This window comes from Lithobates pipiens, unplaced genomic scaffold (assembly GCF_037356315.1).
Source record: "Lithobates pipiens isolate NorthernLeopardFrog02 unplaced genomic scaffold, aLitPip1_a1.2 Scaffold_22, whole genome shotgun sequence".
Classification (NCBI taxonomy): Eukaryota; Metazoa; Chordata; class Amphibia; order Anura; family Ranidae; genus Lithobates; species Lithobates pipiens.
In genome coordinates, this window is record NW_027507784.1 from 80,462,166 (window position 1) to 80,488,167 (window position 26,002).

The window sequence follows — 26,002 nt, forward strand, 5'->3', positions numbered from 1 at the left end:
AAAGTCAAACATTAAGGTGGTCTCCCAACTCCATGATAAATCACACATGTTCAATATCCAAGATACAGAGTACTTCCTTATGTCGTGTTCTACACACTTGTTGTGTTCTACACACTCCTGATGTGCATGTTGCATTCCGAGGGGCAGGCTGAGCCGCTGTCCGCTTCAACAATAGGCATACCTCTGTTACCTCACTCCCAGTAACAGAATGGCATCCTGCCGAGCACATGGTGCGGACCTCATACATGCTCCCACCTAACTTTTCTCCTTGTGTACTAAGTAACCAGGCATAGTTCTCCGTAACGCTACTTAACTCCCGATGGTCTATGGAGGTGGACAGCTACGGAAGGAGCACTGACCGCCTCTCTACCGTAGACTCTGCCACCCATAAGGTACTATGCCAAGGACTGGTTGCTGTTTCTCCTCGCAGTTACTCATGAACTTTTACTGTAGTGTTTTTTCAGATATCCCACACTTTAGCAGTGTATTTAGACCTCAAATGCACCCCTTTGCATAACTTCAGACCAGGCTCAGAGCAGATGAAACAATGTAGATTTGGGGACATGTACAGTTTAACATTTAACAACATTTAATTTCTTATTGAATCTAACTGTGGCTGCCCCAGGTTACCTGCATGGTGAAGTCTCTTAAAGGAAAGTCCAAACTTGGTGGTGCACTAACAGAGAAGTCCATGTTGCAGGGTTCTTCTGGCAATTCAGCATTCCAGGCAAACCATAGGTCCCAGCAAGTCATTAGCATAGATTCCCCATGCATTTCACAAGTTTTTCCTGGAGCCCATCGGGACCCCCAGTGAAAGCCCGTAAAAACATTAACCCTTTCCCCCTGACCTGAGCAGCCGGGTGCTGACTATACATTCAGTAGACTACTCGCCTACACACAGAAGATAAATGCTCCTAAAGGTGTTGGTTACTTAGAGGACTTTAACCAGGGAGTTGTCGTAAACAGAGTGCCATACACTGGTAAGTATTCACTCCCTTTATTTTTAGACCTCTTGGGTTTTAGGTAGACCAGTGTCTTTGATACCCAAAAACTTTTTTTCCTTTGCTTTGGATCTAAGTCCTTGGTATAGAGACTACCCTTAACTTCCTGCCCCGGTGCCAGGAAGTGGAGGGACATTTCCTGGGAGCTGGGACACTGCACAAAAGAATTTCTTTCTTTATGTAAAGTAAAACCTCTGTTGGCTTTTACTTATGCCTGTTTCTTCTTGTCTTTGTGGACAACCCTGCTCCTTAATATCCTGGTAACAAGGATAAAAAATGTATAGGGGGTTCTCTCAAATGGGGACACAGGATAAAAAACATAACACTGATTTTAAATTTTTCTCGGCATATCCAAAATCAAAAAAAAATTTGGGCTAGAGATGGGCGTTATTGTTATTTTTATTGTTATCGCCCCAAGATTATGGGTTCACGCATTGGGAGAAAGCAAAGAAGTGTAATTATTGGAAATATTTATAAATTTATCGCATATATATGTGTATCCATGGGTTCGCCTGATCAATGCTTTGGTCCTGCGGATCTCTATGCATATTATTTATTTATACAAGTTTGGTTGCTAAAGTTTGGTTTAACATTCAATCTCCTTTTTTCCCAGGTGTGTCCTGTTTTCGAGGGTGTTGTTTCAAAGTTTGATCATGTGGGCAGGTCTCTGTTTTTGAGACAGCTTTTTTCATTTGATCATCATGTTTTCAAAGATTTTCTAGATATACTCATGATCAAACTTTGTTTGTTTAGCTACTATGAATAAGCGCTATGATAGGGCGTGAAACGCGTTATCTATCTGCCCTGTTTTTTCCCTATTGATGAGGTGACTGTATTTGGATTTTACTATTTCATATCAATAAAGATGCCTTTTTTGATGTGCGGTCATCCAAGACTTTCTTCTCTCTCCATGGACCTTATTGTAGTAACATTTTGTGTTTAAATTGTTATCAGGCTTCCTGAATTCACGGAGGAAGAGAAAAAACGAATTAAAGGAACATATGACTTCTTTGGCTTCAATCACTACACCACTGTGTTGACTTCTCCCCTCAATTTTCCCCAAAGCTCGCAGTCATATGATGCAGACAGGTAAGAGACATCAACATGACTGTCGCTCACACATATATATATATATATATATATATATATATAACTCCAAAACGTCACTTTTCCTTTCCTAACCCAACACCATGGCCCTCAATACAACAAAAATATAGTACGCTACGGATGTTATCTTTATTTTCTGCTCTGAGGTGTAGGTGATGCTGGTATGTTTGCAGGTTACTTATTTACAGAGTGGAATAGTGTGCATAAAATATGTCTAAATCGTTTTATGGCTACGTTTCTGCAACTACCAGATTATCTTTTGATTTTATGACAGCACTAAAAAATATGACAAGACTCGAATTGCTTAAGTCACACCGCTTTAAGAGAACCAGTCTTCACCGTGTTGGCGTGCTTATGGGAAAGAATTAAACAGTAACTCCACTTTTGTTGATATTTTTGCATAAGTCCAGTGAGGATTGGTTTGATTTCAGGTCTTTTTTCAACTCTAAGGCCCAAAGACCTATGAAATGTACAGTATCTCACAAAAGTGAGTACACCCCTCAGATTTAACTATTTCATTATATGTTTTCATGTGACAACACTGAAGAAATGACACGCTGCTACAATGTAAAGTTGGATATGATGCTCAGCTTCTTTGGTCAACCATGGCGAGGCCTGTTCTGAGTGTTAACCTGTCCTGTTAAACCGCTGTATGGTCTTGGCCACCGTGCTGCAGCTCAGTTTCAGGGTCTTGGCAATCTTTTTATAGCCTAGGCCATCTTTATGTAGAGCACCAATTCTTTTTTTAGATTCTCAGAGAGTTCTTTGCCATGAGGTGCCATGTTGAATTTCCAGTGACCAGTATGAGAGAGTGAGAGTGATAACACCAAATTTAACACACCTGCTCCCCATTCACACCTGAGACCTTATAACCCTAACGAGTCACATGACACCGGAGAGGGAAAATGGCTAATTGGGTCCAATTTGGAATTTCTTTTTCTTAGAGGTGTAATCACTTTTGTTGCCAGTGGTTTAGACATTAAAGTGATTGTAAACTCTTTAACAACCACTTTTTTCTACAGGGAAGCCTATAATAAGGCTTACCTGTAGCTACCCTGGATATCTCCTAAACCTGCACAGTTTAGGAGATATCCCCTGTATCTGCATGTGCCGACGTCATCGGCACATGCGCACTGAAGCAATGGCAGTACATGCCGTTGCTTCAGTTGGACTGTGCCGTTACCGGCGGCTCCTGTGAGCATGTGCGGGAGTGACATCATGGAGTAACTTCAGGAGCGATGTCGCCGGCCGGAGCGTTGAACAAGGACCGGTATGGGGGCTTTGATCTAAGGTAAGTAATAAATAATGAGCTAGTATGCTATGCATACTAGCTCATTATGCCTCTGTCCTGCAGGGTTTTTTTTTGTTAGTTTTAGATTTGGGTTTACAACCACTTTAATGGCTGTGTGTTGAGTTAGTTTGAGGGGACAGCAAATTTACATTGTTATACAAGCTGTACACTCACTACTTTACATTGTAGCAAAGTGTCATTTCTTCAGTGTTGTCACATGAAAAGATATAAAAATATTTACAAAAATGTGAGGGGTGTACTTTTGTGAGATACTGTAGTAACATCAACAAATTATAATGTCTATGATGAAAGATATTTTGTTGCTACAGTTTACTACTATGGTTTACCATATTATTTTTGGAATCACATTTAGCTAGGAGGATGCAGCATCGGTTCCATGCTATATCTGTCTACCGCCAAGCTCTAAGACCAAGAACCGAGTGATCAAACACCGCTGATCACTCGGTTCTCCATGCTCTGTAAGCAAAGAGCTGGTGACTATCAGTCACTGCTATCTGCTCTGCAGAGCACTCCAGGCAAGTGGATACATTACATATGTTACATTTCTTTTCTTTTGTTTGCACACAGCTTAGGAATAGCTTTCAACTGTCCCTGATTTCGAGGGACTGTCCTTGGTTTGGAGCAATGTCCCTCTTTCCCCCTTATTTTGGTCTGATCTATATAGTTGTATATAAAATGCACTTTTTATCTTCCAAACAGTGTTTCCCAGTGCTAAAACTTTCATCCAAATTCTAAATTGCTGCATTTGTAAATTTTAAACGCCAATATAAAGGAATATTAGTGGTAAAAAAAAGCCCTTTATGGATTTAATTAAGCTTTTTCTTTTGGTAATTCTTCTTTAAGGGGGTGTGGCAGGGGGGCGTGTCCTATGCCTACATACGTTTGCTAGTAGGTGTCCCTCATTCCCATCTCAAAATGTTGGAAGGTATGGCTTAGGTACCTGACATTGACTTGGTATCAGCCTCTTGTAGTCCCCTGTACAGCAGAGCTCAGATGGGGAGAGGAAGAAGCACTTGGACCCAGTCAGTTGTGTTGCAGTGCTCATGCTGATACAAGGAGCAAGCAAAATGACAGAGAGTTGAACTCATCAGTCTGCTGCTTCCCTTTTTCATTGTCTCCTCACAAGCTGAGGGAAGGTAGCATGCCTGTAAGGCTTAGTTAAATGCAGCATAGAAAAATCAGGTCTCCTGCCCCGCTAGACAGGGCTAAGGTATGTGGCAGAGGTGTGTAAATCTCATACCTGGATGGAAGAAATTTGAATAATTTGGCAGGTAAAAAAGCTTGCATATATGTATTTTTTCAGGTTTTTTTTAATTGTTTCCCTGGAGTTTCATTTTAAACAAGGATTTGAATGCATGTTTGCTGAAAAATTCAATAAATGACACTAAGCTGCCTTGACCTAGGGGAGTGGCAACTGTGACTGACCGCAGCTGGCTTGGCTCCGGTTCTATTTGGCTCAAAGTGACTCCTTTTGGCTTCCGGAGGATTTTGAATTGGATAAAGGAACAATACAACAACCCCCCTATTTATGTGACAGAGAATGGAATTTCTGAACGCGGGACAAACCTAAATGACAAATGGCGGGATCACTACTTCAAGCACTACATCAATGAGGCTCTGAAAGGTACGAGTAAAATAAGCTTTGCAGCATTTTAAAAGAGAACTCCACTAAAAGAGAAATCATTTAGTGGGAGCTCTATCAACGTGTTGGTTTGAAGTGAGAATTTATTAAGGTATGTGATGGTTCTATAAATATAAGACCATCCCAGTACATATGTCCTGACTCCTGACCAATTGTAATTCCAGTTAAAGTGGTTTTAAAGGCAGAGGGTAAAAAAACTTCAGGGTGCAGACCCCCAGCCCCATCTTGATCCAGCGATGTGTATGAGAGCAGTGGCTCTCTCGGGTCCCTCTTTCCTTATTGGCTCCTGCTGCTGTCAATCACAGTCAGTGAGCCAATGAGGAGAGAGCAAGGGTAGGGCTGAGCTGTACTCTGTGTGTGAATGGATAATGTCCATTCACAGGAAAGAGGCTTTCTATTGGGGGCACTCAGCAGGGGGCATGAGCCAGGACCACCCGCGGGGTACCCAAAAAGAAGAGGATTTGAATTACTACCTTTAGGATCACTTTAAGTGTAAGGATTCATATAGACATCTGGGAGACTGAAACCTAGGGGAAGCAAATAAAAAACATTATCGAAAATCTACAGTGAATTCTAGGCCTCCTTCCACTATCTCAGCGCTATAGATGTATCAAATTTCTTTAAATATATAAAGGTTCCACAGTTGTAACAATAAATGTCAGTACTGTATATCAGTAATACCACAGCAGCCACTTCAAGTGCAAATGAATAAAATTTCAAAACATAATAACAATAGAAAAATTAGCACAAAACCAACTCAGGTGCCTATAATTGTTGTAGCAGCACTACTATCATAAAGTCTATGATCGGCTTTCATGTGTATGTAACACACAAGGAGAAAGCAGTTGACAGATGGTGTGGAAAAGTCCCAGAAACCTCAGGTGCTGGTCTTGCTATGTCACACAATTAAACACCCCACACTGAAGTCTGTGCATCACACTCCCCTTCGGGGTTCACACTCACCAGAGGGATGAATATATCAGGCATGGATTGATAAACCACAATTGACTTCAGACTCAAGAAGGTGTTACAGCTTATCCTAAGATCAACCACCGGTTGACTGTTTCAAAACTTAAAGGGGTCATTCCCCTGATCCCGGTTCTCAAAGCCTTGGAAGTGGGTTGGAGTAAAACCCCTGGAAATGCTCTGCAGCCGGGACCAGAGCTATGACACCTTGGTTCAAAATGCCAGAGAAAGCCTGATCGAAATTTTCCAGTCTGTGAGAAAACACAGAGAGGATTGACGGGAAGAAGCAAGGAGGGTGCATGGAATGAAACCTGAGTCTGTAGCTCTAGGACATTATTTTTGGCGCTCAGGCATCTGGGACACAAGATGCCCAAGCATCCACAGAATGGAAAGTGATAGCACACCTCCATGACGAGGAAGGCTTGTTTGAAGGTTTGGAAAATATATAGTGCCAGACTTTGTAGGTAGACTGTGAGCCAAGCTTAGGGAGCAATTGACGTTGAGGTAGAGGGAGTGAAGAATTTAAAGGGATACTTTCTGATGGTATACTCTAATGGAATAATAGGCTTTTTTATAACAGATTACCTGTAAAATCCTTTTCTTTGAAGTACATCACAGGACACAGAGCCATAGTAGTTACTATGTGGGTTATAGGCCACCTTCAGGTGATAGACACTGGCACACCCTAAGACAAAAAGTACACTCACAATATAACACTGATAAGGCCGACACCTAGCTCTTGATAGCACTCAAGGCCAGCTTCATTTCTAATCCCATCTGTAGGAATTTAAGGATCCTACCTATGACATATTTTATGGCCAACTCCTAGATTCACACCAGGAGACAAATGCCTTCCAGACTGTATAGTATATGACTCTGGAGGCCGGCTTCCTAGCATTAACCAAAGTAGAAACTACTGAAGCTGATAACCCATGGTCTTTCAGAATGTGGGTCTAAATAGCCAAACCGTTAAATTTAGCGCTTGTAAGGTAGGATGGAATACCGGACCTTGCGAGAGAAGGTCTGGCCACAGTGGTAGGGTCCCCTACCGCCATCTTTACAATCTCGGCAAACCAAGATCTCCTGGACCACGCTGGGGCCACAAGAATCACCTCATTCTATTCTTGCCTGATCATGCAAAGAAGGCCCACGCCTTCTTTGTAGCCTTCAAGCAGCGGAACAAGAGGGAATGCATAGATCAGTGAAAATTGATCCCATAGAAAAACCAAGGCATCTGTTCCGAATGCCATCAGATCCCTTGTCCTTGACACAAAGTTGTCGATCTTATTAAACCTGGATACAAAAAGATCCACATCCGGGGACTCCCCATTTATGATAAATTTTGACAGAAAGATGTCGAGGTGAAGGGACCATTCTTCCGGGAACAATTGTTGGCGACTCAAGTAGTCCACCTGTCAATTCTCTATCCCTGGAATGAAAACTGCTAATAAGCAAGAAATGTTGTTTTCTGCCCAAAAAATATGATTCACCTCTCTCTGGGCCGCACAACTTCTCATGCCCCCTTGGGGATTGATATAGGCCACTGCTGTGGCACTGTCGGATTAGATCCCGACAGGATAATTCCGTAGTCTGAGTGTCCAGGCCTCTAGGGCCAGGCGTACTGCTCGAATTTCTAGAATATTGATGGGCAAGGTCATCTCTGATTTGGACCATTTCCCTTGGACAAACGCTTCTTCCAGGACTGCCCCCCAGCCCAAAAGGCTGGCATCTGTTGTTATCACCTACCAGGTAACTGGTAACCAATTGAGGCTCTGACGCACTTTGGGGGATAAACGCATTGAGAAGTCCAGAGCTTGGATCTTCTTGTTCCAAGTTGACAGGATACTGTTTTGCAGCAGTCGTGAATAAAACTGCGCATAAGGAACGGCCTCGAAAGAAGCCACCATCTTCCCCAATAACTTCACGCAAAGTCAAATGGAAGGATTCTTCTTTGTTTTGACCAATTGAATCAGTTCTTTTATGGAACTGACCCTTTCCTGGGACAAAAACACCTTCTTCTGAACTGTATCTATTATCAGCCCCAAGTACTGCAATCTCCTTGAAGGTTTTAAGGAGGCATTCCAGGTAGCCAACTGTGGTGACCAAACTTTGGTTTAAGTGGACTACCGACTGACCTATCAAGAGTAGATCGTCTAAGTAGGCTACTATCATTATACCTTGAGCCCTTAGCCTGGCTAAAGAAGGAGCCAGGACCTTGTAAACACTTGAGGTGCAGTAGCTAGACCGAACGGCAGAGCTACAAACTGAAAATGAAGATTTTCTACTTTGAAACGTAGATGTTTCTGGTGAGCGGGGAAAAAACGGCACATGGAGATAGGCATCCTTGATGTCGAATGATGCCAGAAATTCTCCCCCTTGTAGGATGGAGACTACTGATCGGATTGACTCCATGCAAAAAGAACAGATATTCAAAAACTGGTTTAGATCTCTGAGATCTAAAATGGGTCTGACATCCCCATTTGGTTTTGGATTCGTGAAAAGGTTTGAATAAAACCCTAATCCTTGCTCTTCCAATGGGACCACTGATATCACTCTTTGAGACAAGAGATGATCCAAGTTAGAAAGAGAGACTTCTTTTCCACTGGATCTCTGGGAATGCTCGACCTGAGAAAACGAGGAAACGGGAACTCTCGGAACTCTAGTTTGTAACCTAGAGATATTGAGGAAGCCACCCATCTGTCTTGACATTGTTCCTGCCAGATCCTTGAAAACTGTAGAAGCCCTCCCCCCACTCGAGCAAACGGGGGAGCCCCTTCATAAGGAAGCTTTAGTATATTGCTTTGTGGGTTTCCTCCCCCTGGTCCTCTTTTGACCCTGGGACTGACCCTGAGGTTTACCTCTTGCACTTGACGGAAGAGACCGTCGTGACTGCCTGGAGGCTGATGCCCCTGGCACCGGAGAAGAAGCCTGTTTTAAAAGAAAAAATGCTTAAACTTCTTTTTAACTGGTAAAAGGGAAATTAGAATTATTTAGAAATTAGAGTTAGAAATTCTTTGGATATACCTATCCAGATCGTCTCCAAATAACCGTTCATGCTGAACCTGCGAGCGAAATATAGCTTTAAAAAAGGAACACCAACTTCTTATCTGTTGGATCCTTTAACATATGTGCATTGTCTACTGGACAAGTCAGGTTTTTGTTTACAGAGGATATAGCAGCGTCAGCTGCTGGAAATCCCCATTTCTTATAAAACTCTTCTTCCACAGGATAAAGTATTTAAAACTTTTTTGGAGGAAAAAACTGTTTATCTGGGTATACCTACTCAGAATACATAAGCTTTTTTTAGCCATGAGTGGATAGGAAAAGCATGAACAGATTGAGGAAGCTTTAGTGAACCTAAACCAGAAGTGGGCTCATCGAATGACTGTGCTTATTGGTAGTAAAAATGTGGAGTGGACCAATTCAGTGAGAGACTGTACCAACAACCTTTCCAGCAAACCTGATCCTCTCGTACTAGGTTCTTCAGAAGAGGAGACATCAGCCTCTTCCTGGTCCTTTGAGAGAAAATCGCTATCTCTCGCCCCTAGTTTCTCAGCAAGAGGGTCCTGAGCAAAGGACAGGGACTTGTTACGCTTAGTCCCACTCTGGGATATGATTAAAGTATCCAATTTTTTGCTCCAGACTTAAAATGGTTGGAGAAAAAAAACTCCTTATTAATATATACAGGGGCTGCAATGCTAAAAGCAGCTGCAACACTTGCCCCTCCTGATGGCTCACTCTGACCAGCCATATTACTCTCAGGGGAGGATGCCATCTTTCTTGAGATGGCTCTAGGCTCCCTAGTCACTACAGTCTTTCTAGAGCCCTTTTTTGAGGTGTTATTAAGAGGTACTGTCATGGTTATGCAGTGATCTTCCTGTGTTTGCTTGCCTCCCCTCATGTGTTTAGACTAAGAGACCAGCCACTTCCACCTGGTGGTTTTTATAACCTCTCCTCTAAGCATGGCTCCACCCCAGGCCCTATCAGGGAACCTTATATTAACCTGTGCACTGCAAGCCAACAGTGCTGATCAACCATTGTGTATCCCTTTGTGTGTTTAGCTTCCTGTTACCTGCCGTGTGCGCTTCTGTTGTTCCGTTACTGACTTTGGCGTGTCTTTGACTATCCCTGTTTGCCTGTGATCCTGACCTTTTGGCGTGTCCCTGACTTTTCCCGTCTGCTTGTAGCCCCGACCTTGGCTTTGTCCCTCACCATCCCTATCCTCCTGTTGCCTACTGTGGGTGTGAGCTGGGGGACCCTGGGGGTCGCGACCTGGAGCCAGTTGCAGCCAAATCCATCCTCACCACTGGAGGCTCTGGTGAACACCTGCTGGCTCTTAGACTCCGCGCCCCAGGGAATCTTAAGCTCTAACCCTGGTGGGACCTGTCTCCCGTCCGCAGCAGTCATCCGTAGGGTCCACAACCTTGCGGTGCACTCCTGATCCCTACGGTGTGCATCTGTCACCTCGCCTCAAGGTGACCTGACAGGTACTACCAGAAGGAATGCATGCACTGCTTGAGCAATAGTCCAGCTCTGCAGCTGCTATTAATGCTTAGCCTGATGCAGTAGTAAATGTGTCAAAAGGAATGCCTGTGTCACCAAACCTCATATACCTTTGCTCTTGTGTTCCTCAGCAGCTTGCAACAGCACTAATGGTGCCTTTAAAACACACATTCCCCGTGCTGGGCGTTGGAGGATGCCAATGCAGTGCTAAACCCTGCACCCCAGTCGCTATGGCCCTTCCTCTTTCCTTTCAAATGAAAGCTTTCCCTGTGCGAGTGTGGGCTCCAATCCTATGGGATCAGCGGAGAGAAATGGCGGAGGGGGGCTTAGAAGCCGCCGAGCTGCTTGCCATTCACGCTTTTTTCTTTTTGCTGAAGTGCTCCTTCCCTGAAGAAAAAACAGCACAGGGGGGGCATCTGGTGGGGAGGCAAAAAACCCCCAGACTTACCGGAGGACTGCTGCTGGCAAGATGAAGAGAAAACTGCTGTTTCTTGGACACAACTCTCTGAGAAGCATGAGATGTAAGTGCTCTATACAGCCCCCAATGGCGACACATAGGCATGACAACATTTACTAAATTAAAGGAGACATTCGTAAGAAAATTTCTTTAAAAACTCCACTTACCTTTCCCACCGCAGGGTTTTCTGAGGTAAACCAACAGATCCAATCTTCACCCTTTATGGTGGATTCCGTTAAACCGTCAGGAGCTGGGGATCCTTGAGGAACCTCACAATCCTGGACCTGTAATAGCACCATCACCAGTAAAACTTTATGGCCTTAATACCAAAAAAACTGGATCCCAGGGTGCAGCTCTCTAAAAGAGAAGCGTTTACAGGAAAGACCTTGTTTCTTCGAATGCAAGGCCCGGGTACCATTCAATTTGGCCAAAAAGACACTTTGCATGGAACCGGCTGCATGGCTAGCCCCAGCAAGGATTGCTCCAGTGGAGCTCAGCACAGCACATTTTTACTCGTGACCAACACCTTAGACACTGGCGAAAAAACTGAGGAACTCCCAGCAGTGGAAGGGGTTATATAGGGAGTGCACTTTTTGTCTTAGGGCGTGCCAGTGTCCATCATCTGAAGGTAGCCTATAACCTATATAGTAACTACTATGGCTCTGTGTCCCATGATGTATGATAAGAAAATAGTAATCCTATTAAGGTGAGATATAGCCGGATTCTCACAGAGCATGTACCGCTTTTACACAAAATCTGTGCCAAATGGATACAAAGCCAGCAAATGACTTTAGTCTTCCTAAAATTGTTGGAAAAGCCAGTACAAAGGGAAACACTTTGCTGCCATAGAGGCCTATATGCAACAAGGCTGGAAACATCACTGGCTAACACATTCAATTTAGGACAATCCGCACAGGTCTTTTTAACTTGGGGATTAAAAGCAATGGACTGCGACTCCTAAGGGTAAGCTCATCTGATAGTGAGATAGAATCAGACAGAGTAAAATCAGATACAGTATCTTCCGTAAAGATTGCAGGAGTGCATTTTTGGCCTTTGGATCAAAGTCTACAAATAATTTAGATCATAAAGTCCTACATGACTATGTAAAAAAATCTCAGCCAAGAGGGCAGAGAAGGCAGAAACACCAAAGATAGCCAAAGAGGTATAGACTTGAACAGCCCGGGAAACATGACTCCAAGCTGCAGATGTTAGCACCATCGGTGGGCGCACTGTAAGTAGTCCCTGACTTGTTAGTAAAGAGTGAGACAGCAGAATCTTTTCCTCCCTCGTCCCCTCTGTATCTAGTATCAGACATATTGCCCTCCTGTCCCTTCTGTATTGAACTGTACTGTAATTGTGCAGCCACCCCCCCCCCCCCCCCCCCCCCATTGTAAAACGCTGCTTAAACTGTTTCCGCTATATAAATTGTGATTAATAATAATAAATAAAAATATTGCAGTTGCAGAGCAGTTAGGCAATACACAGGCTCAGGAAAAAAAGCAAGGCCTCAAGTACTTATGACTTCTGGATAACTGGTAATAGGTGAAGGTCAGTGACCAGAGGGGTGGTTGGCTGAAAGTGACCAAAGTCACTGTAGATAGACAATAGGAATGGATCACGGATTGAAGTTCTATGGGGCTCTTTGCAAAAAAGAATAGCAGCATGGAATGCTTCCTTAATTCTGTACGGTGTGAAAGAGAGTGCGGCACACACACCCGTGACATCAGCAATCAGTCCCTTCTGCCTAAACACATTCCACAGCAAAGCCAGCTGAAAGCAAAAAAAAATGCCAAAAAGCAACCAATGAAATGCAGGGGCTCTCAATGCCCTGCCCAACCAACCTACCCAATAGACGAGTCATTAGAAACAGGGAAAGTACAGAGGCAATGGCAGCGGCTCTGGACCTGGTAGGAAATATGCTGCTAACTTAACTAGCACTAAGTCTGGAAAGCATCCCATGTGGAACCAAGTGCCTGAAGTTCACTTCAAAGGTAACATCGTAACTTTTAGTCCAGCGGGGTCTAGATAGATACAGTACGATGCAAAAGTGAGTTTGAGGATGACTGAAGGGAAAACCTCCAGCAGCCCTGTAGAGAAGAGTTGATTTCAGTTAACACCGGAGAAGAGAAAAACCAGATTAGTCTTTACAACAGCAGAGCTGAAGAAAAGCTGTCCATCCTCCTAGCAATAAAGGGTTATATTCTGAGCCGACCCACATTTTTTTTTCTTTGTCAGTATCTAGTCCACCTGTAGGTGACAATATAACCCACATGTTTAACAATTCCTGTGTCCCTCAAAGGACAAGAAAATGTATTATGGGACATAGCATCCCGTGTGTTATATATGAAGAGATCCTATTTAACAGTAGTTCATTAACTGAGGAGATATTGGACACAAGCCTATTTTAAGTGCCTTTATTTTCTTCTTTTTCAATATCATCTTCATTTACATATTTTAAGAACAGAACAATAAGCTTAAATATCACTTTGTTACACTGTGACAAGTGTGACATAGAAGATATACATATCTTTTCACTATTTGTTACCAAAAATGAATATACAGTACATTGATTGCAGTTAAAAAAAAAAAAAGGAAAAAGGAAAAAGAGCGAAAAAAAAGAAAACAAATACCAGAAAATAGAACTATAACATTCCTGAGTTCAATGTTGGTCCCTAGGACCAAGTAACAGTGTAAGGTAACTGACGTTAAGGTCAGTCGGCTCACTCAGGTCCTATTAGGCCTCTTTCGCACAAAGGTTCTGATCAGGTCTGCCTGTCAGTTTTCCAGGCAGACCAGATCGGACCCTTCATTCACCCCTATGAGCTGGTGGGTGTAAAGACCCGTGTCCGTTTACATTCTTCTACCTCCAATCCGATCTGGTAATAAAAAAATGGAAAAAGATGCACCCCCCTTTGTGTAGGCGAATCGGATCAGAGGGCAGTTGGGTGTAAAAGGACAGTCCATTTACACTCGATCACCCCTAGAGCAGAGTGGGCTTGATACAGAGTTGCATCAGAGTTTGCACTCTCCAGTTTTAGTAAATCAACCCCACTGAATCACCTACATGGGTCGCATATCTGAGATTTCAGCCATAGAGAGCAAGGTGGCATCTAGGCTTGATTGTACAGTATCTAACCCAGAGGTGTAGTGCCACCAAGTGGCCCATATCTTATTAAATCATTCACATGTATTCCCTTTATGGTCAACACTGAGGACAAGGGGGCGCTATTTACGTCTAGAGGAAAATAAATTTCATCTCCAAATATGGAAAGGTTTCTTCACAGTAATGCCGTGTACACATGGTCGTACTTTCCGGCAGCAAAAGTCAGACACTTTTTTTTAACGAAAATTCTGACGGACCTAAAAATAGAACATGTTTTAAATCTTTCCGACGGAACCAATTCCTTTCTGGAAAATCGCTCGTCTGTATGCTGTTCCGACAGACCCAAAACGACGCATGCTCTGAAGCGAGTTCGAGACGGAGGCTATTGGCCACTGACTACTGAATTTCCTTTTTCTGGTCCCGTTGTACGTGCTTTACGTCACTGCGTTCTTAACGATAGGAATTTGGTGTGATCATGTGTACGCATGACAGTTTCAGTGGAACTCCATCGGAAAAACCTTCAGAGTTTATTCCAACGGGAAAACTGGTTGTGTGTACGCGGTATTAGAGCTGTGAAAATGTGGAATAGACTGCCTCCAGAGAAGAAAAGCCTTGATTCTTTCCTAAATGTACATAATATAACTGGCTACTAACATTTATAGGTAAAGTTGATCCAAGGAAAATCCAATTGCCTCTCTGGGATCAGGAATTTTTTTCCCCTGCTGTAGCAATTTGGATCCTGCTTTACTGGGGAGGGGGGGGGGGGGACGGGGGGGTTCGCCTTCCTCTGGATCAACTGTGGATATAGGATTGGGTATATGGGATTGTATGATATTTTTTATTTTTTATTTTTTCAACCTATGTAAACTATGTAACTATGTAACATGGGATTTCCCTTGTTTAAGCTGGCAAATTTACCTATCCAGATCAAACAAGAAATTTTTTTAATCCTGAACTGTAATTTATGTGCTTTGGTGCTTCCCCCTCTAACTATACCACCCTAGACACAGGTTTTATGGTAAATATAGCTGTGTATGTAACTTTGAGTAACCTAGCTGTACCTCATAGAGTCAACCATTATTTCAAAGGGTACTTTTTTTTACACATTAGTACACATCGCTTGTTAGCAAGTCGGGCGTATCTTTTAAGAAATACATGTATGGTCTTTTTCTAAGTGTACAATAGCAGGTATAGAAAGGGGTAAAGTTTGTAAGTACCATAGAAAATGTGTCATTTGTTAAATATGACCTTTTTGTTTGTTTTTCCACAGCGGTTAAGCATGATGGGGTGGACATCCGTGGTTATACTGCATGGTGCCTTATGGATAATTTTGAGTGGGCAACAGGTTACGCAGAAAGGTTTGGTTTGTATTACACCAATTACAGTGACCCAAATCTGACGCGCATCCCAAAGGAGTCAACCAAGTATTACAGAAAGCTCATCCAGTGTAATGGATTCCCAGACCCGGACAGCAATCATCCATGTCTAGGGTTGGATCAGGAACCTACAGGTGAGCCATAGAAAACATACAGAGGAGGAACATTACCTTCAAACTTTCCTTCACTGCCTGCAAATCCTGGTGTCCTGATTGGTTACTGGACTGCAAGTGTTCCCGTTATATGCTCTATGCCTCTTGAGTATGATGGAAATTTGCTAATGTTCTATTACAGCACTATAAAACCATAAAGCATTGCACAAGTAGAAGAAAAAAAAAATCCTGTTGATATTGTGATAATGTTGTATCAACCATAACTGCATATTTAGCAAAAGAGTCACTTAAAGCAACTTTATTGCATATTAAATGATCCCCTGTAAACAAGATAGTGAAAACGTACCTCTCCCATTTTCCATGCAATCGAGTGTGCTCATTAATTGTCGCTACTGTGCCCCATCAGATGCTGCCAGTGTGACGATCAATTGTCGCTACTGTGCCCCATCAGATGCTGCCAGTGTGCCCATCAATTGCCACTACTGTGCCCCATCAGATGCTGTCCAGCAGTTACCTGTCTCGCAGCAGGTCAGCGGCGGTCTCCTCCACGTCTTCTTCCGTCCTGTTTCAGGTGTCCAATCACAGCGCCTGACATTTCAGCCAATCAGGTGTGCCGAGAGGTCACTAGAGGACTGGAATCAGAATTGACAGATGCTGCTCTCTCTTCTGCAGCACCAGGGGGAGGAGAGCTGGTGGGTGGACTCGGAGAGCACAGGGCAACACAGGGTAAAGGCCTTGTTCTTGATTGGCTGAGAGGCAGTTCAGTGTTAGCAAAGCGAATTCCTTCGCTGTGCTAACACGCAGCTGAGTGATCAGCGGGCGCCCAGCATTGCGCCCGCTGATCACTGTTTTGGGCGCCTATTAGAGCCTATGACTCTAATCAGGTGCTTCCAAAAAACACCCTCGCCACTGTAATTCAGGTGCCCAGCGCCCAAAAATGGGCCGGGCACCTGAACAGGGGGTGTCGGCAGCGACCATAGATAGATTCATGCAATGCATGAATCTATCTATGGGGATTAGAGTGGTGCAGGAGAGAGGGGGCGGCACTCCTGCACCCTTTATGGATGCACCGCCACTGGGGGACAGTAAAAAAATATATGTTATTGCTTCCAGTTGTCAGCTAAATTTTTTTATTGCCCCCACCCCCGGCTGAGCCACACTTTGTCAGCCTAATTTATTACTGTACAGTCCCCAGCCTCAGTGCCCCACTTGTCACCTGATCTGCTCCGGTTCCATTTGCTCACCTTTTAATCTGGACTGGTCTGGTGGTGTGGTAAGCAGAGTTGAGCGCCGGTCTTCCTTCGTTCCTTGGTCCAGGCAGCCTGGGCCGGCTGGGGGACCCACCTCAGGCAGTCAGGCGGGAGGAGGTTGGAGATGTCGCGGGCTGCTGCAATGCACTGCGAGTGGGACTCAGTGAGAGTCGGACCAGGAACAGCTGACCTGTGGATCAAAGGCTAGCCAGCACTGGCACTGCAGAATGCCGCCACCTGCCGAGTCGCCAACTGTGCTGAGAGGTCATTAGAGGACTGAAAAAAGAATTGACAGATGCTGCTCTCTCTGCTGCTGCTGCCGTGCCAGGGGGAGGAGAGTAGGTGGGTGGACTCGGAGAGCACAGGGCAGCACAGAGTAAAAGCCTTGTTCCCTCGGCCTCCCTCTGATACTAAGACACTCTGCAAATGTGATGTCACTGGTTGCTAGATGCAAGGCGAGGCGGGTCGGCCCTAGCAACCTCTTTGGCAATCGTTTATTACGGCAGCTGTGTGCCCTTATTTCATTCCAGGACACTGTATTGTCCCAGAATGAAGGTGCATGGGACAAAAATATGAATTGCGGGATAATCCCGGGAAATCCGGCACATGTGGGCACCCTAGGCAGCACGTTATCCTGACTTCCGAAGTCTGGATCCACCAGCTGCCTTGACTGATGGCAGTCTCAACAAGCCGCTGAGATGGCCGATCCCTGCCACTCCACAGCTCATAACTCCTATGAGCATGGAGGATCAGAGCAGGAGAGATGCTGACTGATGAGCCATCAGGGGTGTTTGGTGGCTCGTTTCTTAGTGCAGAGACGCCGGGGGAACAGATGCAGCATCCATCTGATGCTCCATCCACCTAGGTAAGTATGATTATATATATAAAAAACAAAAAACATACTTCTCTTTTAAAGTGATACTATGTAAATGTTGGCACTGTAATTTTTTTTAATAAAAAAAAATAAATAAATACATATACTGTATGTGTAAATTGACAGCGCTATAGAATAATACCTGTAATAAATAAAACAATAAAAATAAATCCTATGTGATATACAGCTTCCACATGACCCATCTCTTTCCCAGCCTGTCTGCAGGGAAACATAAGCAGGAAGAGCTTCTAATCCTCTACTGCTGGTCACACGTTAAAAAAAACAAAAACAAAAAAACGTTATACCCCACCCCCATTGTGTTTAGCTGGTCACTCACAGCGCCGGAGCCGCGATACCCGGAAGAAACGCAAAGGGAGCATGTCAGCTCCCTCGGCGTGGATCGGGCCAGATGGCGGGGCCTCGTTCTAAGGTAAGTATTTCATAATGAGCTAGTATGCGCGGTGCATACTAGCTCATTATGCCTTTTCCTTTGCAGGTGGCAAAAAAAAAAAAAAAACACATTAGCGGGTATACAACCGCTTTAAGTGTAAATATGAGATCTGAGCTCTTTTTGACTCTTTAAGATTTAAGATTTAAGAGGTCCTGTCATGCTTTTCTATTACAAGATATGTTTACATTCTTTGTAATAGGAATAAAAGTGTCACAATTTTTTATGTTTTTTTAAAACAGTGTAAGAATAAAAAATAAAAGGTAAAATAAATAAGAAATTGAACGCATACGTGAGTAGCGCCCGCATATGAAAACAGTGTTCAAACCACAAATGTGAGGTATTGCCGTGATCGGTAGAGCGAGAGAAAAAATTCTAGCCCAGACCTCCTCTGTAACTTAAAACATGCAACCTGTAGAAATTTTTAAACATCACCCATGGAGATTTTCAAGTGTAAAAGTTTGTCGCCATTTCACGAGCGGGTGCAATTTTGAAGCGTGACATGTTGGGTATCAATTTACTCAGCGCAACATTATCTTTCACAATATAAAAAAATTGGGCTAACATTACTCATGTCTTATTTTTTAATTCAAAAAAGTGTATTTTTTTCCACAAAAAGTGCGCTTGTAAGACCACATCGCAAATACGGTGTGACAGAAAGTATTGCAACGACCGCCATTTTATTCTCTAGGGTGTTAGAAAAACAATGTATAATGTTTGGGAGTTCTAAGTAATTTTCTAGAAAAAAAAAACCCACCTGTTTTTAACTTGTAAACAGCACTTTTTTGAGATCAAAAAGAGGCTTGGTCCTTAAAGGGGTTGTAAAGGTTCATGTTTTTTCACTTTAATGCATCCTATGCCCAGGGCCGGCGCTACCACTAGGCGGACTAGGCAGCCGCCTAGGGCGCACTGCTGCCTAGGGCGCAGCTATGGCCACTAGGGGTGTTGTTGAAATAATTGGCGGCAGAGCAGCTGAATCACGATGGTGCACCGTGCCTCCCCTGACATCTTCCTGTCCCACTCCTTCAGTCAGAGGAACCCCCCTCCCTCTCCCCCTCGTTTGCACCTTGGCTCCCAGCCTCCCTCAAAAGGCGATCTGCAGGGGACAGGGTCCTGTTCAGTCCGAGTTAGGAGAGAAGATGAACTCTGAAGGGTGGAGACTGGAGTTGTAGGACGTCGCTGAGGGGCGGGTTTGGACGGTCCTGAGTGAGGAAAAGGGCGGAGTGTATGGTCAGTAATGGAGGAGAGGGAAGTCAGTGTCCAGTGATGTGAGGAGCCAGCGCAGCACTCTGTACTCATCACACTGCTCCTCATCTGCCTGACGGTGAGTCATCTATGCACATGCCTTCCCTGCCTTATGTGTATGTGAGAGGAGCTACAGCCAGGGGGATACCGACCTCCCTTCACAGCTGTCTGCATACTGACTGTGCCCAGGGGAGTGTATTGTACCTGTATACCGCACACCCCCACCCCCCACCTGTATACTGCACACCCCCACCCCCCACCTGTATACTGCACACCCCCACCCCCCACCTGTATACTGCACACCCCCACCCACCACCTGTATACTGCACACCCCCACTCCCCACCTGTATACTGCACACCCCCACTCCCCACCTGTATATAGCACCCCCCCACCCCTCACCTATATACTGCACACCCCCACCCACCACCTGTATACTGCACACCCCCACCTGTATACTGCACACCCCCACTCCCCACCTGTATACTGCACACCCCCACTCCCCACCTGTATATAGCACCCCCCCACCCCTCACCTATATACTGCACACCCCCACCCACCACCTGTATACTGCACACCCCCACCCACCACCTGTATACTGCACACCCCCACTCCCCACCTGTATACTGCACACCCCCACCTGTATACTGCACACCCCCACTCCCCACCTGTATACTGCACACCCCCACTCCCCACCTGTATATAGCACCCCCCCACCCCTCACCTATATACTGCACACCCCCACCCACCACCTGTATACTGCACACCCCCACTCCTCACCTGTATACTGCACACCCCCACTCCCCACCTGTATACTGCACACCCCCACTCCCCACCTGTATATAGCACCCCCCCACCCCTCACCTATATACTGCACACCCCCACCCCCCACCTGTATACTGCACACCCCCACTCCCCACCTGTATATAGCACCCCCCCCACCCCTCACCTATATACTGCACACCCCCACCCACCACCTGTATACCGCACCCCCCCACTCCCCACCTGTATACTGCACACCCCCACTCCCCACCTGTATATAGCACCCCCCCACCCCTCACCTATATACTGCACACCCCCACCCCCCACCTGTATACTGCACACCCCCACTCCCCACCTGTATATAGCACCCCCCCCACCCCTCACCTATATACTGCACACCCCCACCCACCACCTGTATACTGCACACCCCCACCTGTATACTGCACACCCCCACTCCCCACCTGTATATAGCACCCCCCCACCCCTCACCTATATACTGCACACCCCCACCTGTATACTGCACACCCCCACCCCCCACCTGTATACTGCACACCCCCACCCACCACCTGTATACTGCACACCCCCACTCCCCACCTGTATACTGCACACCCCCACTCCCCACCTGTATATAGCACCCCCCCACCCCTCACCTATATACTGCACACCCCCACCCACCACCTGTATACTGCACACCCCCACCTGTATACTGTACACCCCACCTGCCACCTTTATACTGCACACCCCCACCTGTATACTGCACACCCCCACCCACAACCTGTATACTGCACACCCCACACCTGTATACTGCACACCCCCACCCACAACCTGTATACTGCACACCCCCCACCCATATACTGCACACCCCCACCCACAACCTGTATACTGCACAACCTGTATACTGCACACCCCCACTCCTCACCTGTATACTGCACATCCCCACTCCTCACCTGTACACAGCACACCCCCACCCCCCACCTGTATACAGCACACCCACCACCTGTATACAGCACACCCCCACCCACCACCTGTATACTGCACACCCCCCACCTGTATACTGCACACCCCCACCCACAACCTGTATACTGCACACCCCCACCTGTATACTGCACACCCCTACTTCTCACCTGTATACTGCACACCCGCCACCTGTATACAGCACACCCCCACCCGCCACCTGTATACTGCACACCCCCACTTCTCACCTGTATACTGCACACCCCCCACCCACCACCTGTATACTGCACAGCCCCCACTCGTATACTGCACACCCCCACCCACCACCTGTATACTGCACACCCCCACCCACAACCTGTATACTGCACACCCCCACCCACAACCTGTATACTGCACACCCCCCACCTTTATACTGCACACCCCCACTCCTCACCTGTATACTGCACATCCCCACCCACCACCTGTATACAGCACTGCACACCCACCACCTGTATACTGCACACCCCCACCCACCATCTGTATACTGCACATCCCCACCTATATACAGCACACCCCCACTCCTTACCTGTATATAGCACACCCTTACTTCTCACCTGTATACTGCACACCCTTACTTCTCACCTGTATACTGCACACCCCCACTCCTCACCTGTATATTGCACACCCACCACCTGTATACAGCACACCCCCACCCGCCACCTGTATACTGCACACCCCCACTCCTCACCTGTATACTGCACACCCCCACTTCTCACCTGTATACTGCACACCCCCACTCGTATACTGCACACCCCCACCCCCCACCTGTATACTGCACACCCCCAATGCCCACCTGTATATTGCACACCCCCACCTGTATACTATACATTGGAGGTATTACACTGAGGTGATTACATTTGGGGGGGAATTAAAAAAAATCTCCACCAGCCACCTCCACCGTATACATGGGCAGGGCAAAGGGGTGGAGTTGGAGTGGAGTTGGGGAGGAGCCAAGGGGGCGGCAAAATTAGGTTTCGCCTAGGGTGTCGAAAATCCTTGCACCAGCCCTGCCTATGCCCCCCCGTTTTACTTACCTGAGCCCTTTCACCTGCTGTGCACGTCCCCCGGTGTCCTCTTCTCCACTGAGTCTGGGCGTTGATTGGATAGATTGATAGCAGCGCAGCCATTGGCTCGCACTGCTGTCAATCAAATGCAACGACGCGGCCGCCGAGGGTGGCGGGACCGAGTCATAAACTTGCCGTCTATGGATGCCAACTGTATGACACGGGAGTGCGCCCGCAAGCTAACCCCCTCGGGAAAGGGGGTTAGCGGGGAGGAGCTGAGACAGCCACTGTGGGACCCCAGAACAGCAAGATCGGGGCCACTCTGTGCAAAACGAACTGCACAGTGGAGGGAAGTATAACATGTTTGTTATTAAAAAAAATAAAAATCAAACCTATACAGCCCCTTTAAGTTGTTAATGTGGGTTTAGTGACACTTTAAGTGTAAAGATAAAGATGCATCGATCTACAATTTCTTAAAAATTTTTTTTTTACATTTTTAGAATCCATTTGTTGCTTTCCTTCCACAGCCACAACACCTAGGCCAGATCTGACCACTGAGACCCCTGACACTCCTGACACTCCAAAATCCACCAGCGTCAGTTTCCTGGGACTGGACATCTCTACAGAGGATGCCATGGTTGCTCTGTACGTGGAGTTTGCCCTAGTACTCACCTCCGTTATCGGCATTATTGTGTTTATAGTGATGTACAGCAAGCTGAAGAAGAAGTTAAAGTTAGCTGAATTATTTTAGGATGCAAATACTGGCAATGCATTGAATTGAATAGTTGCTTAATTGTTTCTGTACGTTGTAAGAACTGCCTGAATGGAATAAATTATGTAATAAATTAAGAGAGTTAATTTTGTAAAACTAAAATTCTTCATAAGGAGACTCTGTACTGGTAAGAGAATTTCGCTGAAAGCCTTGGTTATGTTACACATACTGCACTAATACGTTTTGAATAACATTATTAAAATAAAGGCATTTTTTAAAAAGCATGGCATGCCTAAGCAAAGGAGCACATGACTACTAAAGACATCAAAACAAGTCATCTGCTAGAAAAATTTACCCTCTTCACAGGCAGAGCACCCAGCTGTGAACTGGTCCTACTGCATGCGTTTTAAGACCCCTTTCACACTGGGGCGGGGGCAAAACGGTGCTATTTTTAGCACCGCTTTACCGTCATTTTAGCGGCGCTATTTGGCCGCTAGCGGGGGGGTTTTACCCCCACTAGTGGCCGAGAAAGGGTTAAAAACCACCGCAAAGCGCTGCTACAGTAGCGCTATGCCCGCAGTATAGCCACGCTGCCCTAGCTCTAGCCCTAGCTGCCCCATTGATTTCAATGGGCAAGAGCCGGGCAGGAGCCGGGAAGGAGCGGTGTATACACTGCTCCTTCCCCGCTCCAAAGATGCTGCTAGCAGGACTTTTTTTAGCGTCCTGCCAGCACACCACTCCAGCGTGAAAGCCCTCGTGGCTCTCACATGGGAGAGACAGCAGCGGCTGTTTCAGGGTGCTTTGAAGGCGCTATTTTTAGCCCTGTAGCGCCTGCAAAGCGCCCCAGTGTGAAAGGGGTCTTATTCTTCTTTTCACAAAATTACAAATTAAGAAATGTTATAAGCAGCATTGCTAGTGAGGTTCCCAACCCCCATTAAATGGATTAGCTGTCTTTTCAGCGAAGTCACCGGTGTCTATTTAATGGACAGGTTGCAGTGGCAGTGATGTCAGCCATCTCTAATGAATGGATGTATCATGCATCCGTAGCGGTATCACCAGTGTCTAACGATTGCATTGGCTACATTCGTAGTGGTGTCACCAGGTCCTAATGATTGCATTGGCTACATTCTGTGTGGTGTCGCAGGTCTCTAGTGTGTGAATAGGCTGCATTCTTAATAATGTCACTGGTCTGTGGTAAATCAATGGGCTGAACTCTCGGAGGCGTCACATGTTTCTAGTGAGTGGATAGGCAATAGTTTCAGGGACAGCATGTCTCTAATAAATGGATAGGCTACATTCTCAGTGATGTCACCAGTCTCCAGTGAGTGGATAGGCTGCATTCTCAGGGATTTCACTGGTCCCTAGAGAATGGATAGGCTGCATTCTCAAGGAAGACAAAAGTAGAAAGGAACACAGGATCCAATTAAAAAGCTGTGTATTTTTATTGGATAAAACAATAGCAGATTTGCATCACAGCAGCCAGTTCCCAGCAAAGATCAGTATGAGGTCAAGGCTCGAGAGTTCAGGCAGAGAGCCCAGTGTACGAAACTCAGTGCTGGTGGGAACTCACTGTGTGCGGGAACTCCAAAGCAGCATTCTCCGCTGCCGAGTTAAGCTGCTATCAGGATGTGCATGAAATGGAAGGGGTGGCAACGCGTTTCAAGGGTGTATATTTTTGTCCTCTCCTCATTCTCTTATCACCAGTCACAAATGGATGGATAGGTTGCATTCTCTGTGATACCATTAGTCACTAAAGAATGGTTAGGTTGCATTCTCAAATATGTCACTAGGCTATGAATAGACTGTATTCTAAGTAATGTCACTGGTGTCTAATAAATGGAAAGACTGCATTCTTCATGAATAAACTACATATTTCATAGTAATAGTTGGCAAGATTTAATAAAGACGCTAGTCCATCCAGTTCAACCTGTTTAGGTGTACGTGTGTCAGTGTCGATAATCATTTCCCATATCCCTGTATGTTGTGTTCGATAAAATGCAAGTCCACGAGTCATTTAAAAAAATAGGATTTTTTTTGTCATACTTACCTGTAAAATCCTTTTCTTTGAATACATCACGGTCCCTCCCCTCTGTTGAGGATTCAGTGCTTGCTACAAAACTGAAGTACTTCCTGTATGGGAGGGGTTATATAGGGGCAGACTTCCTGTTTAAGACTTTGGTCTACTGGTGTCCATTCACCTAGAGATGGCGTATAAGTAATGAATAACAGCCAAACTGTGTCCTGTGATATATTCAAACAAAAGGATTTTGCAGGTAAGTATGACAAAAAAAATTAAAAATCCTATTTTCTTATCATACAGTGCCTTTCAAAAGTATTCACCCCCCTTGGCTTTTTACCTATTTTGTTACATTACAGCCTTTAGTTCAATGTTTTTTTAATCTGAATTATATCTGATGGATCAGAACACAATAGTCTAAGTTGGTGAAGTAAAAATATATACATAAAACTATTTTTCAGAAATAAAAGACTGATAATTGTTGTTGAGAAGTACAAGTCAGGGTTAGGTTATAAAAAAAATATCCAAATCTTTGATGATCTGTAGGAGCACCACCAAATCTATCATAACCAAATGGAAAGAACATGGCACAACAGCAAACCTGGCAAGAGACGGCCGCACACCAAAACTCACAGACCGGGCAATGAGGGCATTAATCAGAGAGGCAGCACAGAGACCTAAGGTAACCCTGGAGGAGCTGCAGAGTTCCACAGCAGAGACTGGAGTATCTGTACATAGGATGACAATAAGCCGTACGCTCCATAGAGTTGGGCTTTATGGCAAAGTGGCCAGAAGAAAGCCATTACTTTCAGCAAAAAACAAAATGGCACGTTTTGAGTTTGCGAAAAAGGCATGCGGGAGACTCCCAAAATGTATGGAGGAAGGTGCTCTGGTCTGATTCTGATGAGACTAAAATTTAACTTTTTGGCCATCAAAGAAAACGCTATGTGTGGTGCAAACCCAACACGTCACATCACACAAAGAACACCACAGTGAAACATGGTGATGGCAGCATCATACTGTGGGGATGTTTTTCAACAGTCAGGACTGGGAAATTGGTCAGAGTTGAAGGAAAGATGGATGGTGCTAAATACAGGGATATTCTTAGAGCAAAACCTG

General features: G+C 45.3%; 1 protein-coding gene across 2 annotated transcripts in view; it reads left to right on the forward strand.

The window, feature by feature from the left end:
- Window positions 1-23,003, forward strand: part of LOC143923851 (lactase/phlorizin hydrolase-like) — a 94,747-nt gene extending 71,744 nt beyond the window's left edge. The window contains exons 14-17 of one of the 2 annotated variants that reach the window (XM_077447772.1): window positions 1,956-2,090; window positions 4,824-5,044; window positions 15,362-15,601; window positions 22,655-23,003. In XM_077447772.1, the coding sequence (XP_077303898.1) occupies window positions 1,956-2,090; window positions 4,824-5,044; window positions 15,362-15,601; window positions 22,655-22,905 (847 nt within the window). In that variant the 3' untranslated portion in view covers window positions 22,906-23,003. The remainder of the gene's footprint in view (window positions 1-1,955; window positions 2,091-4,823; window positions 5,045-15,361; window positions 15,602-22,654) is intronic. The other variant, XM_077447773.1, reaches the window with a different exon arrangement.
- Window positions 23,004-26,002: the final 2,999 nt, after the last annotated feature.